The following is a 17,028-nucleotide window of genomic DNA, read 5'->3' as shown; positions in this document are numbered from 1 at the left end:
GTCTCCCATCCAGGTACTGATCAGGCTCACACCTGCTTAGCTTCAGTGGGTTGCCAGTTGTGAGTTGCAGGGTGATATGGCTGCTGGCTAAGAGACTAGCAAGTCTCACTGGTCTTCACTGAAATACACTGGTCTCGTTGCCTGTTCGTACGGGTTAAATAAATGTCACGTACAGTTGATTCAAATGGGGGTTGTTGAATGCGCTTTCTGGAACACAGTCTCTCAAACCCTGCCCCTCACCTCAGCAACAGCAGGTCAACCTTTAAATGGAACGAGCGCTCATTTTAAGCTTACACAGAAATAGTGAGATCTTATTTAAACCAAAGACGTCACTCTTTGCTCTCAGGATGTAGTTTTGTTTTTATTAGTTTCGGGGTTATTGTTATATATTTCCAGTTGTTTTATGTTTAGTTTAGACTAGATAAAGTAAAAATGGATGTATAAATTAATGTTTACTTTCCATTCTAAAGCTAGACTGTCTCTTGCTAGTTTTTGTTGTCATTTTATAACTTGAACTCATAAGTTTCTTCAGACTATTAGGATATTTGCTCTGGATCTTGGACTGAATGACCCTGTCTCAGTACAAAAATGAGGGATTTCTATGTATAATATTTTGAGCAGTGTGCTTTAGTAATGAACCACTTTGCTATAGTTTAGATATTAATCTGGATGATCCCTGGTTTTCTTGGTGGTATAGTGAAGTGTCACATTGCCTGTTAACTGACAGGGAGAGCCGTCATTGTCTTGATGTTTCTACAGTCTGCAGTGGGAAACTCGTTGATCATCTCTCTGCAATCTGCTTCTGAGCAAGTTGCTGAAGTGCAGCCTTTGGAAATCATCCTTTGCCCCCTGCACTGCAGATGGTTGTATTGATGGAGTGAGCAGGGATTAGATGCTAGTTCTTGCCAGTTCTAGCTGTTCTGGAGAAAAAGCATTATGTAGGTCAACCAAACCGCGTTCTAACTACGGCATGTGTAACCAGAGTGGCATTCTGAGAGCTGCCCATCTCCCCCACAGCACACGCCCACAGATTTCCTTCCACAGCATCAGCGGAGGTAGCTTTGCGTGGGGACGCAGGATGTTTCCATGACAGGACAGAAGCCTGTGTCTTTTTTCAGCCTTTGATATTTAGCTTCATTGACAAGCCATCCACGCCATATAGTGGCGAACAAAATGTCGAGAGTCGTTACAATAAAGCCAAATGAGCGTCAGCGCGATTTCAAATGGTTTTGTTGCTGTTGTTGTGTCACAGTTTTCTGTGTAGATAACCACAGGTTCAAAGCCACAAGAAACTCAATCTAGTTTTCATCAGATGCCTGCAAGTGCATCTGTTGCATTGTTTGGGAATGAGTGCACATTCACAGGACGAGAGGCTGTCGCAGATGCCAGCGAATCTCGACTTGATAGCACAGCCATGCACAACTTTAATTTTGTATGTTGGCCTTAGATTAAAAAACCACATCCAGCACTCCAACAGAAGAGGTCCTGAATTCTCCCCTTGTTTCCTTGCCATTTGAATGTTTTCAGTGAAGCTCTCCCTCGAGAATACCTGTCTGAGTATTAGAGAGAGAAGATAAGATCACTTTATTAGCCATGTACAATTTCTTGCATTAGGAATTTGTCTTTTCGCATGCCCCAACTTACTCTCCTTGAGAGGCACAGGCACACAGATGGGGAGAGAGAAGCTTGGGGTCAGAGCGCAAGGTCAGCCATTTTTACGGCGTCCCTGGAGCAGTTGGGGTTAAGGGCCTTGTTCAGGGGCCCAACAGAGTAGGATTCCTCTGCTGGCGGCGGGATTTGAACCGGCAACTTTCCAGCCACAGGCGCAGATCCTTAGCCACAGAGCCACCGCTCCGCCCAGAAAGCTCTACTTAATGTGAAGTAGGGCATAATGGTCTTACGTATTCCAAGCTACAACTGCTTTAAACTTGCCGCTCTGTGTTCTTGCTAGGTATGTGAAAAGGAGAAACTGCTGACGGAGAGGAACCAGCTGAAGGCCTGCATGGGGGAGCTGTGGGAGAACTTCTCCTGCCTGTCCCAGGAGGTGTGCAGGGACGTGCAGCTCAGCCCCGAGCAGGTTCAGTCTCTGCACAGGTACTGTCCAGTCCTCAGGCCTGTGGATCAAACTGCCCCCGCCTCCGCCAACACCAGCATCAACCTCACTTCCTCCAGCTCTGCAGCAGCTGGGGCGGAACAAAACTTCGCCAAGTCGCCGTGTGCCGGGGACAGCATGCAGTGCTGCGCTGACCCCAGCCCCGTTCAGATGGGCGCTCAGTGGCTGCCAGGCAACGGAGCCGAAAGTCTAGGGGGAATCACGATAGGAGAGCATGACCCCAGCACTTTCCTTGACATGGGGTCATCGTTTGAACAGTGTAACCAGACAGTCACGGTGGACTTTTGCCAGGAAATGACTGATAAATGTACAACTGACGAACAGCCCAGGAAAGACTGTACCTAGTAGTGGTGGGCATTTTTTAAAACACCTCCTTCCCAGAGGCTGTGGGGTGGGTCATCATCTGCCAGTGTTCTTTAGAACTTTTTTTGTTGTTGTTGATTTTTTTAAAAAGGTTGACACTACAGTTGTCTTAACAGCAGCAATATCGTTCTCCAGGTATTCTCTCCTAACCATAACAAGTGGGGAATTAAAACCCTCATAATGGTGCTACACCTTGCCCCAGCAGGGATCACAACAGTGGTAACACTGTTTTTATGTATTAAAGTTCATTCGCAAGAGGAATGGGCAGATGACATCTCAGATTTAAAACCTCTATGGACCTAACAGCAACTGTTTTGTTCTCTTTATCTGTCTCTCTCTTTCAGTTTCTCAGTGGCCCTGGTCACAGCAATTCAAGCTCAGGAATTCTTCTGAATGTTCAATATTGTTCATAAAAAATAAGACGGTTTCTGTACATTGAGAGTTTTATACAGTAGCTAGACTGTATGCGTTCATATGCAAAAATTTCTTCTGCATCGCTCATTTTTAGAGTTTCTATACTGGAACACTTAATGTGTATTGTACAGAAGTTTGTATTTAAACATTCCTCTTTTGCCTTTTACAGTGCGAAAAATAAAGAAAAATTGGTTTGATGATCAGTTACTTTGCTAGGGGTCCCCACACATCAGCAATATCATTCTCTGCTTTTTTAATTCTAGATATTTAAAATCTTTGTTAGGCAGACAGATTAATGTATATAATTGTGGCACTGTAAGGGTGTCCATGAGCATGGTGATTTTGATCATGAAAAAATTGTACAGTAAAGGTTAAACTTTCATTTACACTGGGGTTACATCAGGTACCTTTTCCAGGAGTATAAAGTTCCTGTGATTTCTTAGATGTTTTCTGCCAGTAGGCTATTGTTTTCCATACAGTAAAGTATTCCTACACTCAGGATGTCAGGCTTATTTAAAATAAAACCGCCTCTTTTATGCTAATTGGGTGTTCAAACTGACCGGCAAACAGGTATTGTGGGATATTACCCAGTGGTCATGTGAGGTGTGAATTTTATGAGGGCCTGCTAACAGTTCTGTAGATGTGAGAACAGTTTTGTTTTAAATAGGGTTTGTGTTTCAGAGTTTTAAAAGAAAAAAAGTCAGTATTTAAAAAAATAACTTTGGTGAGATTTTGGACACTTCTCACCTTTGTGAATTTCTTTCAGTGTTACTTTTTGATTTTGTGAAAGAATATGGAAATAATTGGAAACAACAGGATAAACGTGTTTCGGGATATGCTAAATCTTCTAGCTAATGTGTTTTTTTTTTCGTGTTTACTTTTGCATTTCATGTCAGTTGATTGGCACTTTTTTTTACAAAATGCACCTGGCACTCAAAACACAAATGAGCACTTCATAAAGGTTATATCATAGCCACAACCACTTGAAGAAAGCACTTAATTTGGCACGTAGAAGCCAGCTTCTCGTGGATAATTCTTATTATTGTCAAGAATATTAGGCTCACACTTCTATATGAATCCCGTTTATCTTTTCCTTAAAATAAATTGGAATCTGATTTTAGTATGTTCTTTTGCCATTGTCATGTGATTTTCATTATGAGAATTAGTTTAACATCATACGGAAAAACTCTATTTATAAAACAGGAAGTAAGCCCAGTCAAATTGATATTTTATCCTCTATCTAGGTATTAGATTATAATTCAAGAAAATATCATTTAAAAACAGTCACATATTGATCACTTGCCCTCAATGTGAAGTTTATGGAGAACATACAATCCCATGCATATGTGTTTTGTGGAATAATGTAATGCCTGTTACCTTTATCATTTTAGTCATCTGTATTTGCTTCCATTTCTTAAGTCCACAAAATTTTTGCAGCTCTTTAACTACTGTTAGGTTAGTGGTGTTCTGCAAAACACCAACAATTGGAGATCATGAGTACTGCACAAGGCAACAAACAAAGTGTTTTTAAAGATATTAACACAGGGAATTTCAAATATTTGTATTCTGAAGTGCAAGGAGAAGAGGCTGAATGCCTTCTATTCATTTGTAGGATGAAGTATGTTCTCCCACTGTTGAATTTGACAAAGAACTAAGAATCTTGAAATATGGTTGAAAATCATTACCCTAAAATACAGAGGATAATGCTGTAATGAACCATTTCATTATTAAAAAATGGGTAGCATCCATTATAAATTTTACATTGCCATTTTAAAAATAAGCTTCATTATGCATAAATCAATATGGAATATTTGTGTTGGCAAACAAAATGTTCCAGCTCATGTTGGAATTGAGGAATAATCTGGCAGTCCTTCACTAACACTGGTAGAACACAAAACTGAATGAAACTGTACTGTCTTGGCAAGCCAATAGCTAAGAGACTATTTCTGTGGTTAACAAACCACAATTGCTCACATTTTACAGCAACTAACAGCAGTGAAACTGGCCATCACAAACTCCGGGTAAAATCACTGCGGAAAAGCTTCCACAATTAAACTTATACGAACCACTGCTCATCCACATGATGTTTTATTAAGCTTCCGAATTTAAAGCTAGCTAGTTATTGTGACTAGTCTGTAAAGTTGTTACTCTTTTCTTGTGTTTTTTTTTCTTCAGATGCTAGTCCATATGCTTTTGCTATATGGAATTTTATTGAAATTCGAAAAAACAATATCAGGTAATAAAAGGGAGACTAGAATTAGGGAGGTGTACAAGTATGTGCAGGTCATCCCTATAATTTTGTTCTTTCTTACTTAATGTTCCAATCATATGGAAAGCAATTTCGGTGACCTTCTAGTATGAAAAGCACATTCTGTATATGTTGAGAAGTATCTCCATCTACGTCAAGTGGGCTGTGATTTTTTTCAAACACATTGAAGGTTTCTTGTCCTGCGTAGATAAATAACTATAAGCTATAGGTAACGTTTTCTTTGTTCTTATTTTGTGCTCTTTAGGTAGCAATGAGTGCATAGCACTTTCTGTCTTGTAAATATTTTCCATGGCTTTGCTTGGAACAGCACCCAGGGAAAAAGAGATCTGATGGTGGTGCAGTGGCCAGAGACGGAAATCGTCACTCGATACAGATCATCCCTTTCATGTCACAGCGACCCCCCTCCGCCATGTAGCAGTCTAGGGGATGATTTGTTTAGGACTGGAATGCGATGCTTACTGCCACAGGGCAGTCGGAGTCAGATGGGAAACCGTGGCGGGAGGACTCCGCTGTCCCCAGCGTCTGTGGCCCTAATGCGATATCTGCACCCGCGCCCTCTCTTCCTCTGAGTGTCTCCCAGAGACTGGGGAAAAAAAAACAAAACAAAAACAAAGGTGTGATTCATCGGCCCTGAGGCCTGATGGTCCCGGCCGTCCTTCACGAGGAGCCTTTGCTGTCGCCTCGGTCACGTATACCTGCGTCTGTTTCTGGAGCACGTAGTAATCTGTATATAGGGCAGATGCTCTCATATGTTGTCTCAGGGTGCCAAAAGTATAAGATATTTTTTATCCATTTATGATTCTGGAACAGACATTTTTACTGTTATTCATTCATGGGTTGATTTTTTTTTTTTCCTCCTGATTTTGTTTTGTCTGCTTGGGTGGCTGTGTTTGCATCCACGGGCCCTGCCCCACACCTACAAATTGTACGAGCTCGAAAGTGATCGCTGATCAGAAGCAAAAGCTGAGAAATTAGATTTGCACAAAACCAAGAAATCCCCAAAAAGGGCTAAAACTGACACTGCAAAATGAGCCTCAAAGACCAGGTCTAATTTATAAAAACTAGTTTGAAGAGTTGTAGAATAGCATAAGAACTACAGGTATATCCACATGTTCGAAAAACCAAACAAACTCTCAAAGATGTGCAGTGTTATAGTGATTTGTTATCTGTGCTGCATATAGTGGGCTGATTTACAGAGATTTTTAAAGTGTATTTTATATTGTTAATGTTTAAGTTGAAAAGCCAGTTTGACTGAATACAGAGTACTCTTATCCTTGCTAGCTTTTAGGGGTTCGTTTAGGTGTTCTGTGCTGCTTATCATGACAGTAGTTTTTAACACTGGCTATGTACACATAGTTTTGTGTCACAGTGAACACGACTCGCCTTTTTGAAAATTTGCTAAACTTTATAATTACTGGTATCCTCGCGGAACGCAAAAATCTGAGATAATTTACAGCAAAGGACAAGTGTTTACAAAAAGTGTCACCTTTTTTTAGCGATTTGCCATGTAAATAAAATTGCCAGAAGAGACTGATAATGTGTTGAGATACGTTTGAATGACAATGCCCACTACTTACTATGCGTTTTACAACTTGTCAGTAGACCGGTTTGTTTCAGAATTATGTGGATACAAGTGCACCTCCAATTTTTGCCTTACAAATTTCAGAGGCCATATTCACATCAGCGTGAACTGAGTGTATGCAGGGGCCTAAGCCCCCCACCCCCTTGTCAACAGTATGGACTTTCTCACACTTATCTACCTGTAAAATCCTTCATACCTCTCATAACTGGTCAATGACTGTATCAACAAACTGCATCAGGTGTTTTTTCTACATGCTTTTTACACAGATTCTATGGGATTATTGTATTAGTAGATTTGGTGCATCATTTTTTAATGTACTGGTTCTTAAGCTTGTAGTCTCCAAGTTATTTTTTTTTCTAGAAGACTGTGTTTTTGTGTTAATATTGTCGATTTGAGATAGCTGTTATTTGCTTTTTCTGTTACTAAGAGTTTTTACCGTTTTTATTTTCAAAATTGCTACATGATCCTAATGAATTTAATGACTCCCTAAACCCATTGTAAATACAGTATTGTGCAAAAAATCCCCTTTCATTCATTTGAATTGCTAGTGTTATAAAATTACTGATTTTTTTGTCTAGACACCATTTCTGTTAATGAAATAAAGAACATATCAAGTATAACAATCTTTGTGGGTTTTATTCTGCTCTCTTGTATTTTATTTTATCCTTGAAACAACCGGTTAAAGCTACACAAAAGAAAGAAGGCTTCACAGCCGAAACGTTGTGTTTTCTCTCTTCTCTTTTCAGCATGGAATAAACCTACTACTTGTTCCTTTATAGAATGCTAACTCTAACTAAAACTAATTTCAATCTATATTTTGCATCTGATTCTCAGCTTTTGTTTAGGATCATAATTGTTAAAAGAGAGGTAGTACATATACAGTACCATCTATTGCATGGCTGTCTGTAACTGTAAGAAAATGAAATGACGCATACCCATTTTTTTAAACTTCACTTTTCAAAACATGAATGTTTAGGAGTCTGAGGTTAACTTAACTTACAGAAAATGTCAGCAAAAACAGAAGGAAATGTTTATTTCATAAATATTCAGAGCAGTGAACCCGGTATTTGATGGGAGCACCTTTGGCAGCACTTACAGACGCAAGTCATTTTGAGTTGGGATCAACTTGACACATCGGTTCATTGCACTTTGTGCGTGTTTTTCTCCGCAGATTTGCTCAAGCTCTCTAAAGTTAATTGGCTTAGCTTATATGATTGGGGATCATTTTTGGACAGCTGTTTTCAAGTCTTGCTACAGATTCCCAATATGATTCAAGTCAGACCTTTCACTGGGACTGTCCACTGTAGCTTTGGCCTTGTGTTTTGGATTGTTGTCCTCCTGAAAGGTAAACTTTCACTCCAGTTTTAAGCTCTGTCCATTTTTCCTTCAGTCCTAAAAAGCTTTCCAGTCCCCGCTGAGAATCCTTGAGGCATGATGACACCACCTTGCTTGATCGTGGGGTTGGACTGGTGTAGACGATGGGTTGTTCGGTCTGCAGCAAATGTGACACTTGGCATTTAGACCAAAAAGGTGGTCTCCCCCGATCTAAACCTTCTGTCAAATTTTTGCAGGATCCATCAGGTGCTTTGTTGCAAACATTATGTGGGATATACAGTAAGTGGTGTTTTTTTAATCTGTAATACTGGCTAGCTTTGTGGAGTAAATAGGATCTTCTTTATTGATGAGCTTTATCTCTCATCTCAGCCATTGAACCCTGTAGCTCTTTTAACATTGTCGTTGGCCTCCAAGTAGATTCACTAATTGGTTTCCTCCTTGCCCAGCAGGTCAGTTTGGAGGGACAGCCTGATATCGGCAGTGTTGGGATGCCTTTCACTTTTTAATGATCAAGTTTGCCATGCTCAAAGAGGCATTAAGGGTCTTTGAAATGTTTCCTGTGCACTTCTTCTGAGCTGTGTCTTTACCCCTGAGTGGTTTTGAAAGCTCCTTGGTCTTCATGGTTGAATCTTTGCTTGAAATTCACTACCTGGTGGAGGGACCATGCAGAGATACAGGTACTGTATATTTATAGTGAAGTCATTGTTTTGAACTTCTACTATTGCTCACAGACAAAGGACACCACTTATTATGTGGCATGTTCAAGTCATTTTAATTATCTATTCCAAAATGTCAGTTTTCCACAGAAAAAAGTTTGACTATTTCTGCAGTCAAGACTTCTGTTTTTCTATAACATAATCTATTTATTTTTTTGCTTTAAATATATGAAGTAGGTTGTACATACAGTATGGCAAATAGTAATATTGCAGCAACAAAATGTGAAAACTGTGGAAGGGTCTGAATACTTTTGCAAGGCACTGTACATCATGAAAGCCAGTTCCAAAAATGACTACACATGCCTAGGCTATGATATTTCCTATATGCTTCCGAATTTGCTTGGAATTACAGAATTTGTTCCGCGTTTATGAGACTATGCTACACAATAACATAAGACCAATTCAGGCAAGGAGTTCATTAGACTGGTCAAGAGTCACCAGCTGTAAATCCAATTGAGTAGCATTTTTAACCAATTTAAATTAAAGCTGGAACCCAGAAGAACACCCCACAAATAAACAGGAACTCAAAACGGCTCCCGACAAGCAGCTCAAATGATCACACAAAGACATGGGCGAGCTCAATGAGCCACAGACTCCATGCAGTTATAACCTCAAATCCTGCTGTTTACTCAATTTACGTCTGTTCTCTGAGGGCAGAGTGAATGTGTCTCGATACTTGCATTCACATGAAATCACTGGGTTGTTCCAATATGATCAAATGTGTATATTAGTGTAAATGAGTTAGCCAAAAAATGTATATTGTTCTTAACATCCGTATTAATCAAATTATCACAAATTTCTTGACATTAAGGCAAAAATTAGATTTGACTGCTGTCGCATCCATGTCTGTAGTAGTCAGTTTCTTAGTTTTTGCAGTGTTCATCGTCTGAAGATCATGGGACATATGTTTCTGCATGCTCTGGATGCCTGAACACAAAATAATAGCATTGGAAAACACGGAGGGCACTACGAAATTGTGTCATGTTTGTACACACCATCGGCCCTTTATGTTTGAAAATATGGTTCAGTTTAAATAGCTGTAGTGTCAATTTGCCAAAGACATACTTTATGGGAAAATAACATTTGCAAAAAATCATTATAAAGAACTGTAAATGCCATACGAGCCTGACAGTCCAAACTTCATTTGTGGTATGTTTGTAGACAAAGCCTAGTTAATGTTATAAAAATATATACTATTTGAAATAAAAACAGACAACCTCACAATCTGAAAAACGTTTTAAAACAGAAAAATGTCCATTTAATTATTTTACTCCAGATGAAAGTTAAGAAAATTATCAACGTTTTGTCTGCAGGGTATTTTGCTTTATTTAGATCCGATGACTGACATGACAATATTGAAAACATTTTGCAAGATCTTTCCACTTTCTTCTGTTTCCAAATACAAGGCATTTAATTTCCCCAAGTTATGATTTAAATGAAACATGATTTTAATCTTGTTTTTGATACTTATAATATCTCAGCCTCCAATGGCATATTCCTACAAAGCTCTGAATGTTATTAAAATGCCCCTTTAAAGAACCTGCATTATCTACTGGTTCTTAACCTAAGGCTTTCATTATATCTATTCAATTGATTGTCAAAAGATTTTTATTTTTTATTTTAAGGTCAATAAATCAGAACATTTTTTCCTTAATTTTAATTCATAATGATTCTAGAAAGGAAAGATTCATAATTACCTCAATCTAGAGAATAAAGCAGTGTATGACAAAGAAACTTACAAAGGGATGTCAAATATATGTGCCTTAAAGTATCTATATGTTATGAACCGTTTTTCAACTACCATGCATTATTTTTTTCTTTATTTTTTTAGAACACTCCATTTAAACATGCCATTTGACAAAAAAAACTTGAAATTGGCCATGATTGGAATTTTGCTACAGTTCCATTTTCTGTAGTTTTAATTTCCCTGACATCAAAATACTTTTAAAGAAATAAAGTGTGGGTTACTTATATTCAATTTTTTTTTCAGGTTTAACTATCTATTGTAAAGAAAGGGACAACATATTTTAACATTTCTCCTACTGAGTGCACTGATTACTTTGATTTTAACACAAAATTTGTATTTTTATTACAGAAAAGCTGCAATAGTACTTGGTAAGTAAAGAGGACATACATTACTTTGTAATTATGATATTAGAATGGATAAAATTGTTTAAAAAGTCTGAAAGTGCTAAAATGTAACTAGTAAGAGCCACATGGCAATCTTATATAATTTATATACAGAGCATGTGGATCACTCTTCTCAGCTGGTACTGGCTGGTTTCTCTTAAAGAAAAATCTGCATAAAATCACATAAATGAATGCACTTCAAACTGCCCACTAAAAAGAACCTTCCAGACTTACGTTCTGTAAAACTCAAGTTTGATCAACAACATCCCAAGATATTAGGTGGTTTCATTTCTGTCTTCTAGCAAGGAAACTGGAAGAAAAAGCCCTTAAACTTAAATTTCACAATAACATGCAATAGAAATGTTCTATTTCTCAAATCAGTAAATTACACCTGTGCAATTTTCTAGGCTGCTTCTAACTTGCCCAGCAATTCTAACTCTCCTGTAATCGCGATTTATTCTGAATACAGTACTTCACTGTTGGCTAGTTTACTTCCAGGAAGCAAGGAAGCAGGACTATACAGTATCTTAACATAGTCATTGATGAATATAAGAGCAGCATTCAATCAGCATTTCTGTAACTGCTTCATTTAGTACTCATTTCTAAAACATTCTTCCTATTACCAAGCAAGAAGCAGCTTCTTGTAGTGTGAAAACTTCAGATAAGCTTGCCTCTCGTTTGCTGCTGAATCGGAAGGGTGAAAATTAAGGTTATTTTGTCCAGCAAGTTATACAAAGAGCATATTAGTGTCTCGTTTCTGCCAGTTTCTTCCTTTGCTATGATAAGCAACCTCCCAGGTTAAAATAGGTAGAAATCAAGTTTACAATAAACAGAAATGCGATCATTATAAAGTGCTTTAAATATTTACTGTATATGGAAGAAAAATCTAAGTTAGAAAAACAGGCATTATTAGCACTACATAGACTTGCCAGCATTTTTCACCCTTAGTACAGCCTTTGAACTCAGCAGAAAGCAAAGTGTTAATTTATGAAAATGCAATTGTGAACAATGTAAGGTGTTTCAGGGAGGTCTCCTGGTGAGCCCTGTTCAACAACTGTAGCACTGTTGTACGCCTTCATTCTTCAGTTTTCAATTTTTATTTCTTCATGATGGATGAAAGCTCCAAGATCATGCTCTGAAAAAAGAAAAATAAGAGTTTTCAGGTGTGATTCCTTGGTATTAACAGTCTACCTGATATGTAAGAGTGTACTTAGAGTTTAATTCTTTTAAAATGTAAATATAAAAGAACAAACTTAAAATGTACTGCATTATTAACATGCTAGTTGGTATAATTAAATACAGTTGTACAGCTTATTCACATTGAAGACTGTTGGTAAAATAGAGGAACAACAGTTTTTTTTTTATTAGGCACGCTTTGCAATACATGCTATCAGAAAAAAGTTTGTTGGTACCTTGGAACATTTTTTGAACATGAAATGTGAGATTTGTGTGCTTAGGTCACTAATCAGGTTCATATTTAAGCCCCACTTCACAGAAAAGTTACGTATAAACTTCAAAACTTGAGATTGGACTTCAGAAATGTTACTTCTTTTTAAATGGTATTTCTTTTTTTGGAGTTCTAAAACTTTTTCTTGGAAAATGAGAATTGGTCTTCATTTTCACAGCTTACAGGTCACATGTGTAAAACTGCATTTTTAACTGCATGCCTATTTGGCAAATTAGCTCATTTCATTATTATAACAATAAACTAACAAGTGATAGGTTTATTCCAAATTGAAAAGAGACGAAAGAAAACACAACGTTTTGGCTGTGGGGCCTTCTACTTGTTCCTTTGCAGCCTACGCATGCTGGCGCAGCTACCTACCTGAACTACAATAAAACTAATGTCCATTACCGGCATTGGTCATAGTAGAACCATCAATAATAATGTATCATTTTGAGCTCATCTTACACTCGCCTGATACTCTTGTCAAAACAATATTAATTCGGCACATATTTGCATAAAGCTGGGTATTTGGGAATAAATATTTGTGTGATGAAAGTTGACCAAAAGTACAAAACCAGTTAAAGTCTGGAACCAAAACCTTCCCCGCCCAGCGCAAGAATAATTATGAGGAACGAGATGTCATTATTATGCGTTATACTTTAAAATGTCAAATTTACTATATAAATCTGTGGATTATCATTTGTATACTTCTGGTGTCACTCATATAATCAGTGAATGCGTTCATCTCTAAGAGGAGAAGGAGAGTTGACCGATTTCGCCGTTAGCGCCCTTTTCGCTATTTCCCAGAAACGTGTTTCGGCCAGGCGAAAGTGAATCGTCAGGGTTTGAGAGCTTTAGAAACGGACAACGGCCGACAGAGTCGGAACTCAGGCGTTATGTTAAAGAGGGGGGCAATTATAATATCTTTTCCAAGGTGATCGGATCGGAAGGCCCGGCGGGTCTTGTGGTTCGTCTACTTGCCATGGACATTCTCCTCCCCGACGGAGGAGGGGTGATCGGTGGGCTTTCTCCTTTTCCCAGCCGTTTGGATTCGGATCCAGAGCCGCTTCTGGAGTCGGGGCTGGCGGACCGACTCGCCAGCTTGCTCTCCGACACCACCCTGGACATAAAACTCGCCTTCCTGGTGGAAGGGTAGTGCCCGCTGTCCGGAGAATCGCTCCGGTCCTCGCTGTAGTCCTTGCCGCAGCTCACCCGGCTCTGGATGCGCAGCGCGTTGCGCACAGCGGCGGGGATTTCCAGCTGGCTCGACTGGAAAGAAGCCTTGGCAGAGGGGGCGCCGTGCTTGGAAAGGTTGTAGTTCTTGGGACACATGCCGTTATGGTGGAACCTGCTATTGGAGTCATCACTGCTGCACGAATGGTCCCGGTTTTCTAAAGTATTGCGGCTTTCCGAAGTTTTCTCCTGGTGTTGAGCGCGGAGGTCTCCGTGACTGGCTTCTCGGAAGTGCCTTGGCTGCGGTTCGGGGCCGTCCGCCTGGTCTCGGCCCCCGCAGTTGTTGTTGTTTCTCAAAACCTCGTTGTTGGCGTCACTGGGCCCATTCAACGTTTTAAATCCAGCCGAGGGCATGTAAATGGGCAGGGGTTCCAGCTGTCCCTCCTGAAGGATTTTGTACGTTGTCTGCGTCAATGGCATCACTTTGTGTGGCGAAGAGTTCGTGAGTACGCACACTTGCTGGACCATAGAGTTTTTCTTGGATTTGCAAACACTGTCTTCGTCGGCGCCTTGCTTCCCGTCGATCCCGTAGAGACTTTGCTTGATTTTTTTCACTCCCAGGTGGGAAATTTCAAGAAGGTTCAGAGACAGCGAAACCGCAGCAATGCTAATCATAAAAACCATGAAAACGGTTTTTTCGGTCGGCCTGGAAACGAAACAATCCACCGCGTTTGGGCATGGCATCCTTTCGCATTGATACAACGGATCCAGCTGGATTCCGTACAAGACGTATTGGCCCACCATAAAGCCAACTTCGACCACTGACCTTGTTAGGATATGAATAACATACGTCCGTAACAAGGAGCCCCTTAGAGGTGCTTTGTTGACTTTCTTCTGCTCTTCCAACTTTCTCAGTTCTCTCTCCAGTCTTTTGTGCTCCTCCAGAAGAGGTTCAATCTCCTCCAGTTCAGCCCTCAGCTGAGCCTTTTTTTTCTGCCTTTCCTTCTCCAGCGCTCTCAGCCGGTAGAGTGCGTGACCCATGTACACCAGGGAGGGCGAAGAGACAAAGATGATCTGCAGTACCCAGTACCGTATCAGGGAAATGGGGAAAGCCTTGTCATAGCAGACGTTTCTGCACCCGGGCTGCTGCGTGTTGCAAATGAATTCGCTCTGCTCGTCGTCCCAGACATCTTCAGCCGCCACTCCCAGAACCAGCATCCGGAATATGAAGAGGATGGTCAGCCATATTTTCCCCACTATGGTAGAGTGAATGTGGACTTCTTCCAAGATGCTGCCGAGCAAGTTCCAGTCCCCCATTTTTCAGTGCCGCATTTCCTTACAATAAAAAGAATCAAGACTGTCAGACGCCAGGCACAAAACGGAGTTAAATACAAGGGGTGAAGTTCAACATCCAGGTACTTAAAAAACGACATACAAAAATGTAATTTAGGATCTATTCCAGTCTGATCATCCTGCATGGAATAGATGTTTTAAGTCCAGAATTCACCTGCTACACAGTACACCCCTGCACTCCAAATGCCTAACAGCTCCTGGGATGCAGAGTTGAGAATATATAGAAATTGATCTTTAGTTGACTGAACAATGCCTTGCAGCAAGATTTACCATGCAACTGTTGCAAAGCGCACTGCCAGCCTAACACGTAGTTTCTGGTGCCATCAATAACACATTTCTGATCTCTAAACCTTATAAGTGTTCGTTTAATTTCAAATTTCTACAGTAGATTCCATATTAGCTTTCAAAGGGCTTGTTTGAAAAGTAAAGCATTTACTTTTCTAGACCTCATAAATCAACGATGCAAATCCCTGCCTATTCTAATGCCTAATCTGTGCTGTGTACAGCCAGACAAGATGATCAATAAGTCATGTCCGATTTCATAGTCAGCTGCATGGTGGTTCTATTTTAAGCCACGGTTTGTCTACCAGTCATATGAATAAAACGCCCAAGTACAAACGTGTAAAACCTTTAAAAGTACTTATTCAACCAAATTCACTCTGGTTCATTTTGTGGTGTTCTGAAGCTGTCACCCAAGCTGAACCCTATTAAATATGGCGAGTACGTTTTTAATGCAAGAAACAGTTTCAGGTGGGTCGCATCTGAACGCATTAAGAATTTTGAACAGGATAAAAATGTACTAGCCACATGTTTTAATCCATTCTAAAAAGAGAAAAAGAAGAATTAAGGAATTGCTGACTTCCTTTTAAATCTTATAGCTGTTAAAACCATGATAAACCACTACTACTGCATAACAAGACAATACCATGATGAGGTTCAGGGTCTTCTGCATGTTTTTTAAGCAAATATTTTACAAGAGCTTAGGGAGGTGTACATCGGAAAATACGAGAAACAAAAAATACAAGCTATGCATTTAATGTTTTCTTAACATTTTGGTATCTGGAGATTTTACAGTTAGAACTCTGAGGCTTAAGTGATAAAGCAGCAGCGATACAACCCAAAAAGAAGTGATGTTAAAAGGTTTTGAGGGATAAACTGGAAATTATATCTCCAGAGAGGAGTGAACAATTCCAGTTCTTGAGGCAGGTTTACTGTTAATTGTTATTCCAACACCTTACTCAAATGATTACTGAAACATGTTTAATATTAAAAGTGTAATTATTATGTCTGACAGAATTATGTCTGACCTCACTCACCCCAGTCATAACTTGTTTGTTCCCCTACCATCTGGTAGAAGGTTCCGGACGCTCCAGTCACACACAACTAGACTCCAAAATAGCTTCTTCCCCAGAGCCGTCAAGCTGGTGACGCCCTCCAATCATACTTTGATCTCTCCTCACTACTTCCTTTACCCACAATGACTGTACTCCACCACCACTACATACACGACAACAATGTAAGCCGAAATTGTACTTTCTGTAAACCAGTAAAACTGTACTGGTTGTACTATTCATGAATCACCATACTATTTTTTTTCCTTGTTCGCCGTATTACCTTCGCACTGTTTTTGTCTCTGCGTATTTGCACAATTTTTGACAATTTTGCACCGGCACTATGCTGTTGTTTACACTGTTATTGTTATTGTACGTCTGTCTATTGTCTTGTCCGTTGGTCTATATGTATACACTGCACCTGCAAGACTAATGAGAAAAACTTTCACTATACTATGCACCCGTGTACCTATAATGACATCGAACTGAAAATGAGAAAAGAGACTCTGGCCCAACCCTCACCCAATAGATCAACATCCATCCATTTTGTAACTGCTCCACCCAATGGAGGGAGCACAAGCCTTACCCAGCATGCAGCGTGCGCTAGCTGGGGAACACCTTGGACGTGACCCCAGTCCATGACCGAGTACATGAAGACAGGGACACGCACGCACTCGCACCAGGGCCAGTTTCCCAGAAGACGATTAACCAAGTGAGGAGAGACCACAGTATGATGGGAGGGAGTGGGGGCATCACCTGTCTTCATGTACTCTGTCGTGGACTGGGGTCACGTCCAAGGTGT

The 17,028-nt window shown here is 39.8% G+C and overlaps 2 protein-coding genes across 8 annotated transcripts in view; one reads left to right on the top strand and one right to left on the bottom strand.

Moving 5' to 3' along the window:
• Positions 1-7,364, top strand: part of bach2b (BACH transcriptional regulator 2b) — a 107,178-nt gene extending 99,814 nt beyond the window's left edge. For all 7 annotated transcript variants that reach the window (XM_088626755.1, XM_088626759.1, XM_088626757.1 and 4 more), the window contains one exon: positions 1,952-7,364. In XM_088626755.1, the coding sequence (XP_088482881.1) occupies positions 1,952-2,458 (507 nt within the window). In that variant the 3' untranslated portion in view covers positions 2,459-7,364. The remainder of the gene's footprint in view (positions 1-1,951) is intronic.
• Positions 7,365-10,026: 2,662 nt separating this feature from the next.
• On the bottom strand, positions 10,027-15,073 carry gja10b (gap junction protein alpha 10 b). Its single transcript, XM_088626764.1, has 2 exons — positions 13,351-15,073; positions 10,027-12,057 (listed from the first exon to the last, which is right to left on the bottom strand). The coding sequence occupies exons 1-2, from the start codon at positions 14,857-14,859 to the stop codon at positions 12,019-12,021; spliced, it is 1,548 nt and encodes a 515-aa protein (XP_088482890.1). The 5' UTR covers positions 14,860-15,073; the 3' UTR covers positions 10,027-12,018.
• Positions 15,074-17,028: the final 1,955 nt, after the last annotated feature.

Source organism: Lepisosteus platostomus, chromosome 3, assembly GCF_059453375.1.
Source record: "Lepisosteus platostomus isolate fLepPlt1 chromosome 3, fLepPlt1.hap1, whole genome shotgun sequence".
Lineage (NCBI taxonomy): Eukaryota > Metazoa > Chordata > Actinopteri > Semionotiformes > Lepisosteidae > Lepisosteus > Lepisosteus platostomus.
The sequence above is the reverse complement of the archived record's forward strand: the minus strand, read 5'-3'. Positions and strand labels throughout refer to the sequence as shown.

Bases quoted from the DNA above. Each gene is read 5' to 3' on its own strand.
- gja10b (XM_088626764.1), bottom strand. From the start codon at position 14,859: ATGGGGGACTGGAACTTGCTCGGCAGCATCTTGGAAGAAGTCCACATT. The intron at 12,058-13,350 runs GCAAGTAGACGA...TTCTTTTTTCAG, and splicing joins CGGGGAGGAGAATGTCCATG to AGCATGATCTTGGAGCTTTC.